The 19,236-nt window shown below is 66.7% G+C and overlaps 1 protein-coding gene across 1 annotated transcript; it reads right to left on the bottom strand.

Annotated features, from left to right (window-relative positions):
* Positions 1 to 1,116: 1,116 nt before the first annotated feature.
* On the bottom strand, positions 1,117 to 14,555 carry ZBTB4 (zinc finger and BTB domain containing 4). Its single transcript, XM_072848617.1, has 3 exons — positions 14,479 to 14,555; positions 12,073 to 12,149; positions 1,117 to 3,942 (listed from the first exon to the last, which is right to left on the bottom strand). Exon 3 carries the CDS (start codon positions 3,925 to 3,927, stop codon positions 1,117 to 1,119), a length of 2,811 nt encoding a protein of 936 aa, XP_072704718.1. The 5' UTR covers positions 3,928 to 3,942; positions 12,073 to 12,149; positions 14,479 to 14,555.
* Between the last annotated feature and the right edge of the window lie 4,681 nt (positions 14,556 to 19,236).

Here is a 19,236-nt window from a genome sequence, read left to right on the forward strand (position 1 = left end):
ATACTGGGGGGGCCTATACTGGGGGGCCTATATTGGGGGGGTCCCCCTATACTGGGGGGGTCCCCCCTATACTGGGAGGGAGCCCAATATACTGGGGGTCCCCTATACTGGGGGGGGGTTCCTCTATACTGGGGGTCCCCTATAGTGTGGGGGTCCCCGATACTGGGGAGCCCCCACACCCCGTCCCGTTGTATCCCCCAGTTTGGGGTGACTGGGAGGCCCCCCCCCCCCAGTATACCCAGTGCCCCCTCCCCAGTCCTATACTGGTCCCTGATCCCTGGCACCCCCAGATTCTGCCCCCCCAGCCCCACCCCATGGCATTATGGGGGGCCCTCTGCCCCCAAGTCCCAATGGGGGGTACCCTCTGCCCCCCCATATGTCCCCAAAGGGGGGTCCCCAGTGTCCCCTATGGGGGAGAGGGATCCCCAACCCCCATGGGCCCCCCATCTCCTATGGGGCAGAAGACCCCCCCCCAATTTCCTCTATGGGGCAGGGGGTCCCCAATATTTCCTATGGAGCCCCCCACTTCCTCTATGGGGCTGGAGCCCCCTACTCACCTGGGGGCCCCCCATCTCCTATAGGGGTCCCCCCACATGCTATGGGCCCCCCAACCTCCTATGGGGCCTCCCCAACTTCTATGGGGCCCCCCAACCTCCTATGGGGCTCCCCCCAACTTCTATGGGGCCCCCCCATCTCCTATGGGGCCCCCAACCTCCTATGGGGCTCCCCCAACTTCTATGGGGCCCCCCCATCTCCTATGGGGCCCTCCAACCTCTTATGGGGCCCCCCCATCTCCTATGGGCCCCCCACCACCACCTATGGGGCCCCCCACATGCTATGGGGCCCCTCAACTCCTATGGGGCCCCCCACTTCTCTCTATGGGGCAGGGCCCCTTGTCTTCCATGGGGCCCCCCAACCTCCTATGGGGCCCCACACACACACACTATGCCCCCCCACCTCCTATGGGGCAGGGACCCCCCATCTCCTATAGGGCCCCAAACCTCCTATAGGCCCCCCTCCCCATGCTACGGGGCCCCCCAGCCTACGGGCCCCACCCCCACACACACCCACCCCGCTATGGGGCCCCCACCCCCTCTATGGGGCAGGCCCCCCTCCTCAAGTCCCCCCGCTTTGCGGGGCGCTCCCCCCCTCCGGGGAAGCCAAAAGTGGGGGTACGGAGGGGGTGGGGGACCCCCCTCCCCCACCCCCAAAACCCCTCGGTTTCGGGGAGCACCACGTTGAGGGCCAGGGGAGGGGGAAGGGGTAGGGCACGCGGCCACCAGCCGGGGGCCGTAGGGGAGGGGAAACTGGGGGCGGGGGCGGGGGTCCCCCCTTGCCCCCTCCCCTCCTGCCCCTCCTCCCCCAATCTCGGGGTCCCCCCCGCCTCAGTAGAGCCAAAGGTTGTTCCTGAACCGGGTAACCCCCGCTAGGACCCGGTGACGGTGACACCCCCTCGTCACCCGTCACGGCGTCACCCCCGTCACCGGGAACCGGGGGGGGGGCGGTGACATCGTCACCCGGTGGGGGGGGAGGGGGGACACCCCCTTTTTCCCCTCCCCCTTCCTCCTTCACCCCCGCCGCCGCCGCCGCCGGCGGGGTGTAGGCGATGACAGTCGGCGGCGGCGGGGACGCGGGTGACGGCGGCGGCGATTCCGCCTGATGCCGTTTGGCGTGCCGGCTGAGCGCCGCCGCCGTCTTACACACCTTGGCGCAGCGGCTACAGGCGAAGCGCAAAGATGGCCGCCGCCCCACGCGGGGGGCGGAGGGGCCGGTTGTACCCACCCCCCCTCCCCCGCCCGACGTCCCCTCGTGTCCCCGTTGGTGTTTCCGTAATTTCCTCAAAGCCGTGAAAGTTTTCCCGCACACCCGGCAAGGGTGTTGCCAATCCCGCCGCCGGTGCCCGTCCGCCGACTGTGCGTCACCGTCGCCTTCCTCATCGTCACCGGTCGACCACCGTAACGAGCGCAATTTGCGGCGCCAGCGGGATTTCTTCGCCTTGACGGAGCCGGTTGTGCCGCCGGTCGTACCGCCGCCGGTTGTACCGCCGCTGGTTGTCTTCCGTTTGGGTTTGTAGGTGTAATACGGGCGCCAAAGACGGTCCTCGGCGTCGCTGTCGTCGTCACCGCTCCGGCGGGAACAGGCGGCGGCAGTGGCGGTGCGACGGTGAGCGGTCGGGGAGGCGGCAGTGCCGGTGCCGGTGGTCTCCAACCGCAGGTCGGTCTCGGAGATGCGCCGCTTGACGATGGCCTCCTCGCCGATGCGGACGGTGATTTGGCAAAGCGGCGCCGCCCGGTTCTCCCCCGCCGTCCCCACGTAAGCCGGTTTGGCCACGTAGGTCATGGTACGGCCGGCGGTGGCGGTGGTAGCGGTGCCGGTGGCGGCGGGTGACGGTTGGGTTGTCGGCGCCGTCCCGCTATCGCCCACCGGCGCCTCCCCAGCCGCTCGCTGCGCCTCGATGTAATCCCGCAGCACCTGCTTCTTCATCGGCCGCGCCGCCGGCGCCGCCGCCGGCACCGCCGGCACCGCCGGCACCGCCGCCGCCTCCCCCGCCCTCCCGTTATAGGCAATAACGGAAGCGGCCGCCGCCCCGCTATGAACAATGACCGACGCTGACGGTCGCCCGTAGGCGATGACCGACGCTGGTTCGGGTCTCGGCGATGGGAAAGCGCCGACGGTCGCCGACGGCTCTACCGGATTGGCCGTCGGCAAGAGGATCCCGTCGGCCACCAAACCTTGACTGTAGGTCTTGTAGGGTCGCTTGTGCGCCCGCATGGGCAAGAGCCGGTAGAGCTTGAGGGCGTTGAGTTTGGGCTTGTAGCCGCCGTTGGGCGTCTTCTCGGAGGAGATGAGGCCCGGGTTGATGCCGTGAAAGGCTTTCTGGTGGGTCTTGAGGTTGTAGTAGGTGACGAAGGTCTCCCAGCAGAAGATGCACTGGTAGCGGCGTTCGCCGGTGTGCCAGACCTCGTGTTTGGTGCGATATTCGGCCAAAGCGAAGACCTTGTCGCAGTAACGGCAAGGGTACTTGCGTCGCCAGGAGTGGACGTTGGCGTGACGCTTGAGGCTGGAGAGCGTCATGTAGGAGCGCTGGCAAACGCCGCACAGGTAGACCACGTGCCCGTCCACCACCTTCACCACCGGTTCCTGCTCGGGGATCAACTCCAACGCCCGGTGACGCAACAGCAACGCCTTCTTGCCCTGTTTCAGCGTCGGCGCGGCGGCGTTGGCGGCGACGGCGTCACCGTCGCGATGGCCGTCCTTGCAGAGGACCTCGTGGGTCTGCAACCTCTTGACGTGGATGAAGCTCTTGCCGCAATGCCGGCACGCCAAACCCCGGCGCCCGCGGTGAAGTTTGGCGTGCAACCCCAACGCCGCCGCCGTGCTGAACCCCCGACCGCACAACCCGCAACGCAACGCCGCCGACGCCGACGCCGTCGCCGGTTCCGCGACGCTCGGCGTATCGCTCGAGCGCGGCGGGCAGGTTAAATCAACCGGGGCGACGGGTGAGCGGGGATCCCCCGTTACCGGGGGGGTCCAAGATCCGTTCATCTCCTTGGGGGTCCCCGCTTCCAACCCTTGGAGGCAAGAGATACCCAACCGTCGGCCAACGGCACCCAACTCGCGGGCGGCCGCCTGCGACGGCACGGCCAAGCGGGAGTTGTAGATGAAGTTGAGGACGTCGGAGAAGACGCCGGCTTGGACGCCGGGAAGCTCCAAAACTTGAGCCGGCGTCGGGCAAGCGGGTTCTTCGGCCAAAGCTCGTTTGAAGAAAGGGCTGGAAGCGGCCAAGACGTTTTTATGAGCTCGGAATTTGGTGTCCTCGGCGATGATGGTGACGTCACAGAATTGGCCCCTCAACCGTTGCTCGTTTAACTCCACCAATAACGAACGGCAATGCCCGGCGTCCGACACCTCCACGACCGGAGCCATCCCCGCGGCGCCCACCTGCGGCATACGGGGGATCAGTGGGGGTGGGGGGGGGCACGGACGGCCGGGGGCCCCTCTTTGGGGACACTTGGATGTCGGGGTGCCCCATAGAGGGTACCCCTACATCTGGGTCCTCTCTATGGGGCTGGCCAGGCGCCTGGGCCCACTCAACGGGGTCACCCCACTGCCTGGGTCCCCTATTTTGGGGGGCCCGGATGCCTGGGTCCCCTCTTTGGGGACACTTGGACACTGGGGTACCCTCTATGGGGCACCCCGGCACCCGGGTCCTCTCTATGGGGCTGGCCGGGCGCCTGGGCCCACTCAACGGGGTCACCCCACTGCCTGGGTCCCCTATTTTGGGGGGCCCGGACGCCTGGGTCCCCTCTTTGGGGACACTTGGATGTCGGGGTACCTTCTATGGGGCACCCCAACATCTGGGTGGGTTCTATGGGGCTGGCCGGGCACCTGGGTCCCCTCTTTGGGGACACTCGGACACCTGGGTCCTCTCTATGGGGCTGGCCGGGCGCCTGGGCCCACTCAACGGGGTCACCCCACTGCCTGGGTCCCCTATTTTGGGGGCCCAGACGCCCGAGGCCCCTCTTTGGGGACACCTGGATGTCGGGGTACCCTCTATGGGGCACCCCGGCACCCGGGTCCTCTCTATGGGGCTGGCCGGGTGCCTGGGCCCACTCAACGGGGTCACCCCACTGCCTGGGTCCCCTATTGTGGGGGGCCCGGACGCCTGGGTCCCCTCTTTGGGGACACTTGGATGTCGGGGTACCTTCTATGGGGCACCCCAACATCTGGGTGGGTTCTATGGGGCTGGCCGGGCGCCTGGGTCCCTCTTTGGGGACACTCGGACACCTGGGTCCTCTCTATGGGGCTGGCCGGCGCCTGGGCCCACTCAACGGGTCACCCCACTGCCTGGGTCCCCTATTTTGGGGGCCCGGATGCCTGGGTCCCTCTTTGGGGACACTTGGACACTGGGGTACCCTCTATGGGGCACCCCGGCACCCGGGTCCTCTCTATGGGGCTGGCCGGGTGCCTGGGCCCACTCAACGGGGTCACCCCACTGCCTGGGTCCCCTATTGTGGGGGGCCCGGACGCCTGGGTCCCCTCTTTGGGGACACTTGGATGTCGGGGTACCTTCTATGGGGCACCCCAACATCTGGGTGGGTTCTATGGGGCTGGCCGGGCGCCTGGGTCCCCTCTTTGGGGACACTCGGACACCTGGGTCCTCTCTATGGGGCTGGCCGGGCGCCTGGGCCCACTCAACGGGGTCACCCCACTGCCTGGGTCCCCTATTTTGGGGGGCCCGGGTGCCTGGGTCCCCTCTTTTGGGGACACTTGGACACTGGGGTACCCTCTATGGGGCACCCCGGCACCCGGGTCCTCTCTATGGGGCTGGCCGGGCGCCTGGGCCCACTCAACGGGGTCACCCCACTGCCTGGGTCCCCTATTTTGGGGGGCCCGGACGCCTGGGTCCCCTCTTTGGGGACACTTGGATGTCGGGGTACCTTCTATGGGGCACCCCAACATCTGGGTGGGTTCTATGGGGCTGGCCGGGCACCTGGGTCCCCTCTTTGGGGACACTCGGACACCTGGGTCCTCTCTATGGGGCTGGCCGGGCGCCTGGGCCCACTCAACGGGGTCACCCCACTGCCTGGGTCCCCTATTTTGGGGGGCCCAGACGCCCGGGGGCCCCTCTTTGGGGACACCTGGATGTCGGGGTACCCTCTATGGGGCACCCCGGCACCCGGGTCCTCTCTATGGGGCTGGCCGGGTGCCTGGGCCCACTCCAACGCGGTCACCCCACTGCCTGGGTCCCCTATTGTGGGGGGCCCGGACGCCTGGGTCCCCTCTTTGGGGACACTTGGATGTCGGGGTACCTTCTATGGGGCACCCCAACATCTGGGTGGGTTCTATGGGGCTGGCCGGGCGCCTGGGTCCCCTCTTTGGGGACACTCGGACACCTGGGTCCTCTCTATGGGGCTGGCCGGGCGCCTGGGCCCACTCAACGGGGTCACCCCACTGCCTGGGTCCCCTATTTTGGGGGGCCCGGATGCCTGGGTCCCCTCTTTGGGGACACTTGGACACTGGGGTACCCTCTATGGGGCACCCCGGCACCCGGGTCCTCTCTATGGGGCTGGCCGGGTGCCTGGGCCCACTCAACGGGGTCACCCCACTGCCTGGGTCCCCTATTGTGGGGGGCCCGGACGCCTGGGTCCCCTCTTTGGGGACACTTGGATGTCGGGGTACCTTCTATGGGGCACCCCAACATCTGGGTGGGTTCTATGGGGCTGGCCGGGCGCCTGGGTCCCCTCTTTGGGGACACTCGGACACCTGGGTCCTCTCTATGGGGCTGGCCGGGCGCCTGGGCCCACTCAACGGGGTCACCCCACTGCCTGGGTCCCCTATTTTGGGGGGCCCGGATGCCTGGGTCCCCTCTTTGGGGACACTTGGACACTGGGGTACCCTCTATGGGGCACCCCGGCACCCGGGTCCTCTCTATGGGGCTGGCCGGGCGCCTGGGCCCACTCAACGGGGTCACCCCACTGCCTGGGTCCCCTATTTTGGGGGGCCCGGACGCCTGGGTCCCCTCTTTGGGGACACTTGGATGTCGGGGTACCTTCTATGGGGCACCCCAACATCTGGGTGGGTTCTATGGGGCTGGCCGGGCACCTGGGTCCCCTCTTTGGGGACACTCGGACACCTGGGTCCTCTCTATGGGGCTGGCCGGGCGCCTGGGCCCACTCAACGGGGTCACCCCACTGCCTGGGTCCCCTATTTTGGGGGGCCCAGGCGCCCGGGGGCCCCTCTTTGGGGACACCTGGATGTCGGGGTACCCTCTATGGGGCACCCCGGCACCCGGGTCCTCTCTATGGGGCTGGCCGGGTGCCTGGGCCCACTCAACGGGGTCACCCCACTGCCTGGGTCCCCTATTGTGGGGGGCCCGGACGCCTGGGTCCCCTCTTTGGGGACACTTGGATGTCGGGGTACCTTCTATGGGGCACCCCAACATCTGGGTGGGTTCTATGGGGCTGGCCGGGCGCCTGGGTCCCCTCTTTGGGGACACTCGGACACCTGGGTCCTCTCTATGGGGCTGGCCGGGCGCCTGGGCCCACTCAGCAGGGTCACCCCACTGCCTGGGTCCCCTATTTTGGGGGGCCCAGACGCCTGGGTCCCCTCTTTGGGGACACTTGGACACTGGGGTACCCTCTATGGGGCACCCCGGCATCTGGGTCCTCTCTATGGGGCTGGCCAGGCGCCTGGGCCCACTCAACGGGGTCACCCCACTGCCTGGGTCCCCTATTTTGGGGGCCCAGACGCCGGGGCCCCTCTTTGGGGACACTTGGATAGGGGTGCCCCATAGAGGGTACCCCGACATCTGGGTCCTCTCTATGGGGCTGGCCGGGCGCCTGGGCCCACTCAACGGGTCCCCCCGCTGCCTGGGTCCCCTATTTTGGGGGGCCCGGACGCCTGGGTCCCCTCTTTGGGGACACTTGGATGTCAGGGTACCTTCTATGGGGCACCCCGACATCTGGGTGGGTTCTATGGGGCTGGCCGGGCGCCTGGGTCCCCTCTTTGGGGACACCCGGACACCTGGGTCCTCTCATGGGGCTGGCCGGGAGCCTGGGCCCACTCACGGGTCACCCACTGCCTGGTTCCCTTTTGTGGGGGGCCCCACACGCCTGGGTCCCCTCTTTGGGGACACTTGGACACTGGGGTACCCTCTATGGGGCACCCCGGCATCTGGGTCCTCTCTATGGGGCTGGCCAGGCGCCTGGGCCCACTCAACGGGGTCACCCCACTGCCTGGGTCCCCTATTTTGGGGGGCCCAGACGCCCGGGGGCCCCTCTTTGGGGACACTTGGATGTCGGGGTGCCCCATAGAGGGTACCCCGACATCTGGGTCCTCTCTATGGGGCTGGCCGGGCGCCTGGGCCCACTCAACGGGGTCACCCCACTGCCTGGGTCCCCTATTTTGGGGGGCCCGGACGCCTGGGTCCCCTCTTTGGGGACACTTGGATGTCAGGGTACCTTCTATGGGGCACCCCGACATCTGGGTGGGTTCTATGGGGCTGGCCGGGCGCCTGGGTCCCCTCTTTGGGGACACTCGGACACCTGGGTCCTCTCTATGGGGCTGGCCGGGAGCCTGGGCCCACTCAACGGGGTCACCCCACTGCCTGGGTCCCCTATTTTGGGGGGCCCAGACGCCTGGGTCCCCTCTTTGGGGACACTTGGACACTGGGGTACCCTCTATGGGGCACCCCGACATCATGGTCCTCTCTATGGGGCTGGCCGGACGCCTGGGTCCATTCTATGGGGCTGGCCGGACGCCTGAGTCCCCCATTTGGGGGGCAGGATGCCGGGATCCCCTATTTGGGGACACTTGGACACCTGAGTCCCCTCTATGGGGCACCCCGATGCCTGGTTCCCTTCTGGGCTTGGGGGTCCCCATGGCCCAGCCAGCCCCACTGCATGGGGGTCCCCAGCCCCACATTATCTTCACCCCCAGCCCCACATTATCAGGGTCCCCCAGCCCCACAGATCAGCCCCACGGATCAGGGTCCCCAGCCCCCCAGTTTAGGGCTTCATCAGCCCCATATATTGGGGACCCCCAACCTGAGACCCACATATCTGGGTCCCCAGCTCCACGGCATGGGGACCCCCAGCCCCACAGCTTGTGGGTCCCCCAGCCCCACATATCATGCTCCCTCAGCCCCACATATGCCCCCTCCCCCAGCCCCACGGATTGGGGTCCCCCAGCCCCACACATCCACTGATACCCCCCCCACCAAATGGCTACCTGCTGCCCCCCATGCTGTGGGTCAGGGTGTCCCCTTGCCGTGGGGCTGGGGGGGCATCCCTGTGCCGTGGGGCTGGGAGGGGCTCCCCATGCCATGGGGCAGGGCATCCCCATGCCGTGGGGCAGCGTCCCCCCCCGTGCCGTGGGGTTGGGGGTCCCCCTGTGCCGTGGGGTCGGGCATCCCCATGCTGTGGGGCAGGGTCCCCCCCGTGCTGTGGGGCTGAGGATCTCTGCCCCACGGCGTCCCAGCCCCACGGCGCGTCCCGGCCTCCGCCCCTCCCGCGGCACCAAGGAGCCATTTTGCGTCGGGGCCTCCTCGGCCGGCGGCTAAAATGGCTGCGGGAGCCGCCGCAGCTGCGACCCACGGCGCGACCCACGGCACGACCCATGGCACCGCCCACGGCATCACCCCCGGCATCACCCACAACCCTGGGGCTGCCCCACAGCGTGACCCACGGTGACACCCGCAGCCCGACCCACGGTGCGACCCACGGTGTCACCCGCAGCTCGACCCAGGGTGCGACCCACGGCGTCACCCGGTGGTGTGACCCACGGCATCATCCCTGCCCCACAGTGCCACCCACAAAGCTGGGGCTGCCCCACAGTGTGACCCACGGTGTCACTCCCAGCCCGACCCACGCTGCGACCCACGGCGTCACCCGTGGTGTGACCCACGGCATGACCAACAGCGTGATAGCTGCCCCACGGTGTGACCCACCGCCTGCCCCACTGCCTGCCCCATAGCTTGAACCATGGCCTGACCCACTGTACCTCCATCCCCAGGGCTGCCCCACAGCGTGACCCACAGCCAGCCCAGATCCTGCCCCCCAACCCCACTAGCCCCCCCAGATCCTGCCCCGCAACCTGCCGCACATCCCCCCAGGACCCCCCTCCTGCCCCCCAACCTGCCCCACACCCCGGGATCCCCCCAGCTCACCCCCCAGACCCCCCCCCTTCCCAGCATCCCCTGCTCCGCCCCACGGCACCTCGGGGGTCTGGGATGGCTCCTGGGGGTCAAGGGATCCCCTAGATCACGGGAGCCCCCAAGGGCCACGGGACCCCGCCAAGGTCAAGGGATCCCCCCGAGATCCCCCACGGCCGAGATCCAGCCCCACAGATCCCGGCAGATCCCAGCTCCTTTGCAGGCAACGACCAGACCCCCAGGTCCCCGGGGACCCCACACCCAGCCCCGGGACCACCTGGCCCCCCAGATCCCCGGAGATCCCAGCTGGGATCCAGCCCCACAGAGCCCAGGAGATCCCAGCTGGGATCCAGCCCCACGGATCCCTGGAGAACCCAGCTGGGATCCAGCCCCACAGAGGCCAGGAGATCCCAGCTGGGATCCAGCCCCACGGATCCCTGGAGAACCCAGCTGGGATCCAGCCCCACAGAGCCCAGGAGATCCCAGCTGGGATCCAGCCCCACAGAGCCCAGGAGATCCCAGCTGGGATCCAGCCCCACGGATCCCTGGAGAACCCAGCTGGGATCCAGCCCCACAGAGCCCAGGAGATCCCAGCTGGGATCCAGCCCCACGGATCCCTGGAGAACCCAGCTGGGATCCAGCCCCACAGAGCTCAGGAGATCCCAGCTGGGATCCAGCCCCACAGATCCCGGGAGATCCCAACACCATCCCAGTTCAGCTCCAGCCCCACAGACCCCAGGTGATCCAGGATCCAGCCCAACCAATGCCCAGCCCCACAGATCCTGGGAGATCCCAGATCTATCATGGCTCAGCTCCAGCCCCCCAGATCCCAGGAGACTCCAGACCAACCCCAGCTCAGCTCCAGCCCCATAGATCTTGGGAGATCCCAGCTGGGATCCAGCCCCACAGACCCTGGGAGATCCCAGCTCCATCCCAGTTGAGATCCAGCCACCCAGATCCCAGGAGACCCCAGCTCCATCCCAGCTGGGATCCAGCCCCACAGATCCCAGCAGATCCCAGCTCCATCCCAGCTGGGATCCAGCCCCACAGATCCCGGCAGATCCCAGCTCCAGCCCAGCTCAGCTCCAGCCCCACACATCCTGGAGGATCCCAGTTCCATCCCAGCTGGGATCCAGCCCCACAGATCCCGGCAGATCCCAGCTCCATCTCCGCCAATATCCAGCCCCACAGATCCCGGCAGATCCCAGCTCCAGCCCAGCTCAGCTCCAGCCCCACAGATCCCAGCAGATCCCAGCTCCATCCCAGCTGGGATCCAGCCCCACAGATCCTGGGAGATCCCAGCTCCATCTCCGCCAATATCCAGCCCCACAGATCCCGGCAGATCCCAGCTCCAGCCCAGCTCAGCTCCAGCCCCACAGATCCTAGCAGATCCCAGATCCCATCTGGGCAGGGATCTCCCCCCCCCGCTCCCCCCCCAGCTGCGATCCCCCCCCCCCCCCATCCCATGGGATCCCCCTCGGCCCGCCTGCCCCCACCCCCCACCAGGATCCACCCCCGGCCGTGGGGATCCCCAGGGATCCAGTGGGGGGGCGGGGGAGGGGGAGAAATGGGGCGGGGGGGGCCTGGATCTACCTGGTGCAGGGTGCGGCCCCCCGGATCCCGGGAGATCCCGGATGTGCGCAGCGGCCGGATCCTTCCCCCCGGCCCCGGCTCGTCGGAGGAGCCGAAGCCGCCTTGGCCGATCGCCCACCCGGGATCGGGGCCAGCGTCGCCGCCCGGGCCAGGATCCGGCCCCCCCCGCCCCCCGGCGACGCCGGGCCCGGCCCCCCGCGTCCTGAGTCCCTACAGGATCCGGTCCCTGTGCCCCATAGCAGCGTGGGATCCAGCCCCTGCAGCCCCATGGCCCCACAGCAATCGCCCCACAGAGCTCTTGGGAAGGATCGGGCCCCGCTGCATCGCCCCATGGCACCGTGGGGGAGGATCCGGTCCCACGGCAGCACCCCACAGCGCCGTGGGGCAGGATCTGCCCCCCCCCCCCCCAGCATCACCGCATGTGCTGTGGGGCAGGATCGGGCCCCACAGCAGCGCCCCACAGCGCCGTGGGGCAAGATCTGGCCCCACAGCATCAACCCACAGCACCATGGGGCAGGATCGGGCCCCATAGCATCACCCCACAGCACCATGGGGCAGGATCGGGCCCCCCCAGCAGCACCCCCCAGTGCCATGGGGCAGGATCGGGCCCCCCCAGCACCACCCCATGGCACCGTGGGGCAGGACCTGGCCCCACAGCACCATGGGGCAGGATCCAGCCTGTTGCCACGGTGACGGGGGGGGGGTTCTAGCTCACATGGGTTGCCATGGCGACGGGGGGGGGTTCTAGCTCAGGCAGGTCGCCATGGAGACGTGGGGGTTGTCTAGGCAGGGTTGCCACGGTGACGGTGTGGGGTGTCCCCTACCTGTGAGCGGAGGCCTCATGGACTAGGTGTTGCTGCTCCGGGGGTCCGCGGTGGGGGGTCACAACCGGCAGGGCCTCCTGTGGGGAGGGGGGGAATGGAGGGGGGTCAGTACACCCGGACACGGGGGTACCCAGGGTGCCGGGGGCGGGGGGAGGCAGGAACACCCGGACACGGGGGTACCCGGGGACAGGCAAGAACACCCGGACATGGGAGTCCCTGGGAACAGGCAAGAACACCCGGACACGGGGGTACCCACAGTGCCGGCAGGGCAGGAGGCAGGAACACCCGGACACGGGGGTACCCAGGGACAGGCAAGAACAGTCAGACACGGGGGTACCCGGGGACAGGCAACAACACCCGGACACGGGGGTACCCTGGGTGCCGGCACGGTGGGAGGCAGAAACAGCCGGACATGGGAGTCCCCGGGCACAGGCAAGAACACCCGGACACGGGGGTACCTGGAGTGCCAGGCAGGAACACTCAGACACAGGGGTACCCAAGGTGGCAGTGGGGTGGGAGGCAAGAACACCCGCACATGGGAATCCCCGGGGACAGGCAAGAACACCCGGACACGGGGGTACCCGCGGTGCTGAGGAACAGGCAGGAACACTCAGATGGGGGGTACCCAGGATGGAGGACGGGCAGGGGAGCTGGGGTGGTCGGGAAACACCCAGCTGTGTGACTGTTGTCAGGCAGCGACAGGCAGAAAGCAGACTCAGGACCCCTCCCAGGCAGAGATGGGAAGGAGGTGTAACCCGGCTACAGTCGGAGGGACGATAAAGCAAGGCAGGTACAGGCAGAGCGGTGTAGCCCGGCGATATTTGCAGGGATGGTAAAGGCAGGCAGGTACAGGCAGAGTGGTGCCCCTGGTACACCCGGCAGGCTGCCTGCGGGTACGTCCCAACCGCGTCACACCACAATCGTGGGCGTGCGAGGTGTGACACGACTACAGCGCGCAATCACCGCCCCAGCCAGGCACGGCTGTAGCGAGGCAGGGACAGGCAGGGGCACCTCAGTCCTGGCTCCTGCTTCCGGTTGTGCCGGGAACAGTCGGTTGTTGTGGAGGGGGAAGCTACAGTTGGAGGCAATGGGGGGGTCACAGTCTGGTGGTACAACGCACGTGCGTGGGGGTGACAAAATGACGGGGTGACAAAATGGCAGGGGTTGACAAAATGGCAGCGGGTGACAAAGTGGCAGTGACAAAATGGAAGAGCATGACAACGTGTCAGCGGGTGACAAAACAGAAGGTGACAAAATGGTGGCGGGTAACAAAGCGGCAGCGGGTGACAAAATGGCAGCGGGTGACAAAATGGTGGCGGGTGACAAAATGGAAGAGACTGACAAAGTGTCAGTGGGTGCCAAAATAGAGGGTGACAAAATGGTGGCGGGTGACAAAATGACAGTGGGTGACAAAGTGGGGGCGGGTGACAAAATGGAAGCGGGTGACAAAGTGGGGGTGGGTGACAAAATGGGGGTGGGTGACAAAATGGTGGCGAGTGACAAAATGCCAGTGGGTGACAAAATGGCGGCAGGTGACAAAATGGTAACGGGTGACAAAATGGCAGCGTGGGTGTCAGTCTCTGGGTACCACGTGACACGGGACACGTGATGTCATGGGAACGTTGTGGAGGTTGCGACCGGGGACATGACGTACAGTATGATGTCATCGTCACCACAGAGGAGACAGGCATGATGTCACTGGGCTGGGGGGGAAGCCGACTGTGCTCCACGGTGATGGGTACAGGCGGGTAAAGGTGTCCTGGGATGTGCAGGCGTGATGTCATCGGGGGTGTGGGATGGAGGGGGGTGTGTCAGCTATGGCATGATGTCATCAATCGTCAGAGTGATGTCACAAAGGTGTATGTGTCCCGCACAGGCAGACACAACCAGAGCGGGGGGGGGGGGTGGTGTACAGGCAGGGGAGGGGAAGCACCGACTGACACGGGGGAGGGGTTGTGCCAAGTGGGTTGTGGGGAGGGGACGCAGTGGGGGAGGGGGTACAGTCGGACAGGAGGTGACACGAGGCGGGGAGGGGACACCCTGGGTACAACCGGTGACAGCGGGGGTGGGGTCAAGGGGAGGGGAACAACCTGACGCAGCAGCTACAGCCGGAGGCCTACGGGGGGGGGAGTGGGGGAGGGCTACAGGCAGAGGGGGCTACAGACGGACCCCCCTCCCCCATGCACTCCCCCATGCACCCCCTTCCCCGTGCACCCCCTCCCCACCCCCACCCCGGAAACCCTCGGTCAACTGCAACAACCCTATGAGGAAACAACCGGACACCCCCGGCCGCCTTCCCCAGCCACCAGGGAGGGGACCCCAAGTGTCACCAAGGGGGGTGACACCAAGCCCTCCCCCTTCTTTTACCCCTCCCCCCCAAAAGTACAACCAGAGTCGCCTGACAACCTCCGTCCGGTGATGACGGGGCCGTCACCGTCACCGAGAGGCAACAGGCGGTGGCATCCCCGGTGATGGAGGACACCGTGGTGATTGGGGGGGGGAAGATGTCACCCAACTGTTGCCATGGTAACAACCCCCCAACACCCCTCCCCACCCAACACCCCTCCCCCCTCCCCCTCCCCCAAGGTCCTGCCAGGGGAAAGACCTTTCACCTGCAGCCAATGAGGAGCAGAGAAAAAGGGGGACCCCGCCCCGTGTCACACCCCCTGTGGGCCAATGGGATAGCGGGGAATGCAGACGTCAGGGCTTACCTGGATGCTCATTGGCTGGGCTGGGAGTGATGTCACGAGGCCCCCTTCCTACCACAAGGCCTTGCGTCGGGGGTTGTTAAAGGAACAGGCGGCGGCGGAGGAGGCTGGGGGGTGCGAGGGTGGGGTCAGGCGGGTGACGTGCACAGGCGGACGCGGGTGACGTGGGGGACGCGGGTGACGGACGCGTCACTGCGTCACCCGAGCGTGTGCGAGGGGCTGGGGACACCCCCCGGCCCGCGGGTGTGCGACGGTGACAGTCACACACGCGTGTACAGGCGGAAAGGGGGATGTGACAGGCGGCGGGGGACAGACACCCACACACCCGCACCCACCCAGGGGTTGCGCGCGGTGGGTGCACGGGTGCGACGTGTGTGACACGGGCGGTGCGCGCAGACGTGGGCCGCGCACACGCGCTGCGTGCAACAGCCGCGCTGCACACACGGAGCACGCGCAACAGTCACGCTATGCATGAACACCCCCGGCACATGGTCTGTGCGTGTCCACAGCACACGCAACACCCGCGCTGCACACACGTACACACCGCACGCAACACCCGCACTGCACACGTGGAGCGCACGCAACAGTCACGCTATGCACGAACACCCCCGGCACACGGTCCGTGCATGGACACGACACACGCAACACCCGCAGTGCGTGCACACCATGCAGGGTCCATGCACGTGTGCAACACGCCCAGCGCACACACAGCACGTGCACACGTACAACACCCGCAACACCCGCACTGCACGCAACAGCACGTACGCAACACATACAACGCCTACAGCGTGTGCACACACGCAACGCGTGCAACGCTCACAGTGCACACACTGACACACACAGGGTACACGCGTGTGTACAACACACGCAACGCCTGCACTGCACGCACAGCCACACAGCACACATGTACAGCGCACGAACACCCCCAGCACGCAGCCCGTGGACGTGCACAACGCACACAACACCCGCAGCGCGCACACGCACAGAGCACGTGCACACGCAGAGCGCACGCAACACCCCCAGCACACCGTCTGTGCACGTGCGCGATGCACGCAACACCCACAGCGCGCGCACAACACCCGCGCTGCACGCAACAGCCATAGCGCAGGGACATGGACAACACACGCAACACCCACGCTGCACACGCACGCAGTGCACGCAACACCCACAGTGCACACACAACACCCGCGCTGCACGCAACAGCCATAGCGCAGGGACATGGACAACACACACAACACCCGCACTGCACACGCACGCAGTGCACGGATGTGCACAACGCACACAACACCCGCACTGCACACACACCCCCACGCACGCACGTACACAACGCAGACAACACCCACGGCGCACGCAAACACCCTGCACAGAGCAAACGCGCACCATGTTTGTACGCGTGCGCGCGCACACGCAACCGCCACGCACAGAGCACGCTCACAACCTGCACACACATGTGCACGCACATGCTACAGGCGCACGGCACCTGCACACAACCGCGTGCACACACAGTGCGCAACCATCGCACACGTGTGTCTCGTGCCTGCGCTGGGAGACTGACACACACGGCAACGGTACAACCGGCACTCGCACCCACACCCTGACACCCCTCACGCGTGTGCGCAACATGACACAACACACAGGGACACACAATCGCACAAGGACACGTGACAGTCACAATCACACGTGGACGCACAACCACACACGGACACGACACACAAGCAGACGCACAACCGCACGCGGACACACGACGCTCACAGCCACATATGGACGCACAACCACACGCGGACACAACACACAAGCACACGCAGATGCACAATCGCCCACGGACACACGACACGGATGACCACACGCAGATGCACAACCACACTGATACATATAATACAACCACACACGGATGTACAACCGCACGCAGACACTTGGCACACCCAATGACACGCGGATGCACAACCACGCACGGACACAACACACAACTGCACATGGACATGCGACCCACACATGACGCCATGCAGACGCACAACTGCACACGGACGCTTGGCACACACAACCGCACACGGACACACAACCCAACACAGATGCTTGACACAATCGTGCAGGGACACACAACTGCGCACAGACATGACACACAACCGCACACAGACGCACAACCGCACACGGACAAACAACCCCCACGCCGATTCACAACCGCACACGGATGTGACACACAACCGCACATGGACGCACAACCCAACACAGATGCTTGACACAATCACACATGGACACACAACCGCACACGGACATGACACACAACTGCACACGGACGCACAACCGCACACAGACAAACAACCCCCATGCCAATTCACAGCTGCACACGGACGTGACACACAACCGCACATGGACGCACAACCCAACGCAGATGCTTGACACAATCGCACACAGACACACAACTGCACACGGACATGACACACAGCCGCACACGGCCACACAACCCAACACAGATGCCTGACACAATCACGCATGGACACACAACGGCGCACGGACACACAACCGCGCACAGACACACAACCCAACACAGATGCTTGACACTATCGCGCGTGGACACACAACCGCACACGGACATGACACACAACCGCACACGGACAAACAACCCCCACGCCGATGCACAACCGCGCACAGACGTGACACACAACTGCGCACGGACACACAACCCAACACAGATGCTTGACACAATCGTGCGTGGACACACAACCGCACACGGACATGACACACAACCGCACACAGACAAACAACCCCCACGCCGATGCACAACCGCACACAGGCGCACAACCGCACACGGACACTTGACACACGCAACCGCCCGCGGACACACACCCCACGCACGGACCCACGGACACGCAGCCGCGCCCCCCGCCCCCCCAACAGTCGCACACGCACAACCGCACCCGGTTGCCCCCCAAAACCCCCCCCAACCCGTGGCTTCAGCCCCCCCATCCAAGCACCACTTGGGGGGCCCGCAGGGGGTTCTTGGGGGCGAGTGGCATTTGGGGGGGGTCCCGGGGGTTGGGGGGGGGGGTAGGGACATTTTGGGGGTGCAGGGGGGGGTCATGGTAGGGTGTTGGGGGGCAGGGCACTTTGGGAGGTCCCAGGGCACTTTGGGGGTTCGGGGGGCATTTTGGGGTTGGGGAGGGGAATTTTGGGGGTGGGGGCAACGGGGGGCTGGGGGGTCGTCAGCCCCATAAGGACCCCCCTGTTCATGGGGGGCGGTGCCGGGGGCCCGATCCCGTGACGGGCCCGATGCGGGGTGAGGGGTCCCGGGGAGGGATTGGGGGGTCCCGGTCTAAGGGGGGTCCAGGTCCAGAGGGGGGTCCGGGGGGTGTCGTTACCGGGGCCTGTCCCGGGGCCGGTTGATGTCGCGACGGTGGCGGCGGCGGCGGCACAAGATGGAGGCGGTGCCGTTGGGCCCCGGGTGGGAGGGAGCCCCCGCCCCACGCCGGGGGACACGGGGGACACGGGGGGGACACATGGGGGACACGGGGAGGGGGGAGCGGGTGTGTGTCCCCCCATTGGGGGAATGGCGGGGAATGGGGAGAGAAGGGGGACACGGGGGGACAGAGGCGGGGGTCCGGGGGGACAAAAGTGGGGGACGGAGTCAGGGGGATGGGGGGACGAGCGGGGGAGAGCGGGACACCAGCGGGGGACACAGGCGGGGTGGGGGACGGCAGGGCACAACCGGAGGGGACAGGCGGGGGACAGCGGGACACAGCCGGGGACACAACGGGGGACACAGGCAGGGTGGGGGGACAGCGGGACACAACCGGGGGGCAACTGGGGGACACAGCCAGGGTGGGGGACAGTGGGACACAACTGGGGGACAGTGGGACACAACTGGGGACACAACTGGGGGGACAGCGGGACACAACCGGGGACACAACTGGGGACACAACTTGGGGGACAGTGGGACACAACTGGGGACACAACGGGGGGACACAGGCAGGGTGGGGGACAGCGGGACACAACTGGGGACACAACTGGGGGACACAACTTGGGGGACAGTGGGATACAGCTGGGGACACAACGGGGGACACAGGCAGGGTGGGGGACAGGGGGACACAACTGGGGGGCAACTGGGGGACACAACTGGGGGGACAGTGGGACACAACCAGGGGACACAGCTGGGGGACACAACTGGGGACACAACTGGGGACACAACCAGGGTGGGGGGACAGCGGGACACAACTGGGGACACAACTCGGAGTACAGCAGGACACAACCAGGGGACACAACGGGAGGACACAGCTGGGGGACACAGGCAGGGTGGGGGGCAGCAGGACACAACTGGGGGTACGGTGGGACACAACTGGGGACACAACTCAGGGTACAGTGGGACACAACCGGGGGGACAGCTGGGGGACAGCGGGACACAACCGGGGGTACGGTGGGACACAACTGGGGCGCATTGTTGGGGGTACAGCAGCACACAACC

This window comes from Ciconia boyciana, chromosome 32 (genome assembly GCF_034638445.1).
Source record: "Ciconia boyciana chromosome 32, ASM3463844v1, whole genome shotgun sequence".
NCBI classification, from domain to species: domain Eukaryota; kingdom Metazoa; phylum Chordata; class Aves; order Ciconiiformes; family Ciconiidae; genus Ciconia; species Ciconia boyciana.

What these genes read in the sequence shown, in the direction of transcription:
- ZBTB4 (XM_072848617.1), bottom strand. Translation starts at nt 3,927, where the DNA reads ATGGCTCCGGTCGTGGAGGTGTCGGACGCCGGGCATTGCCGTTCGTTA.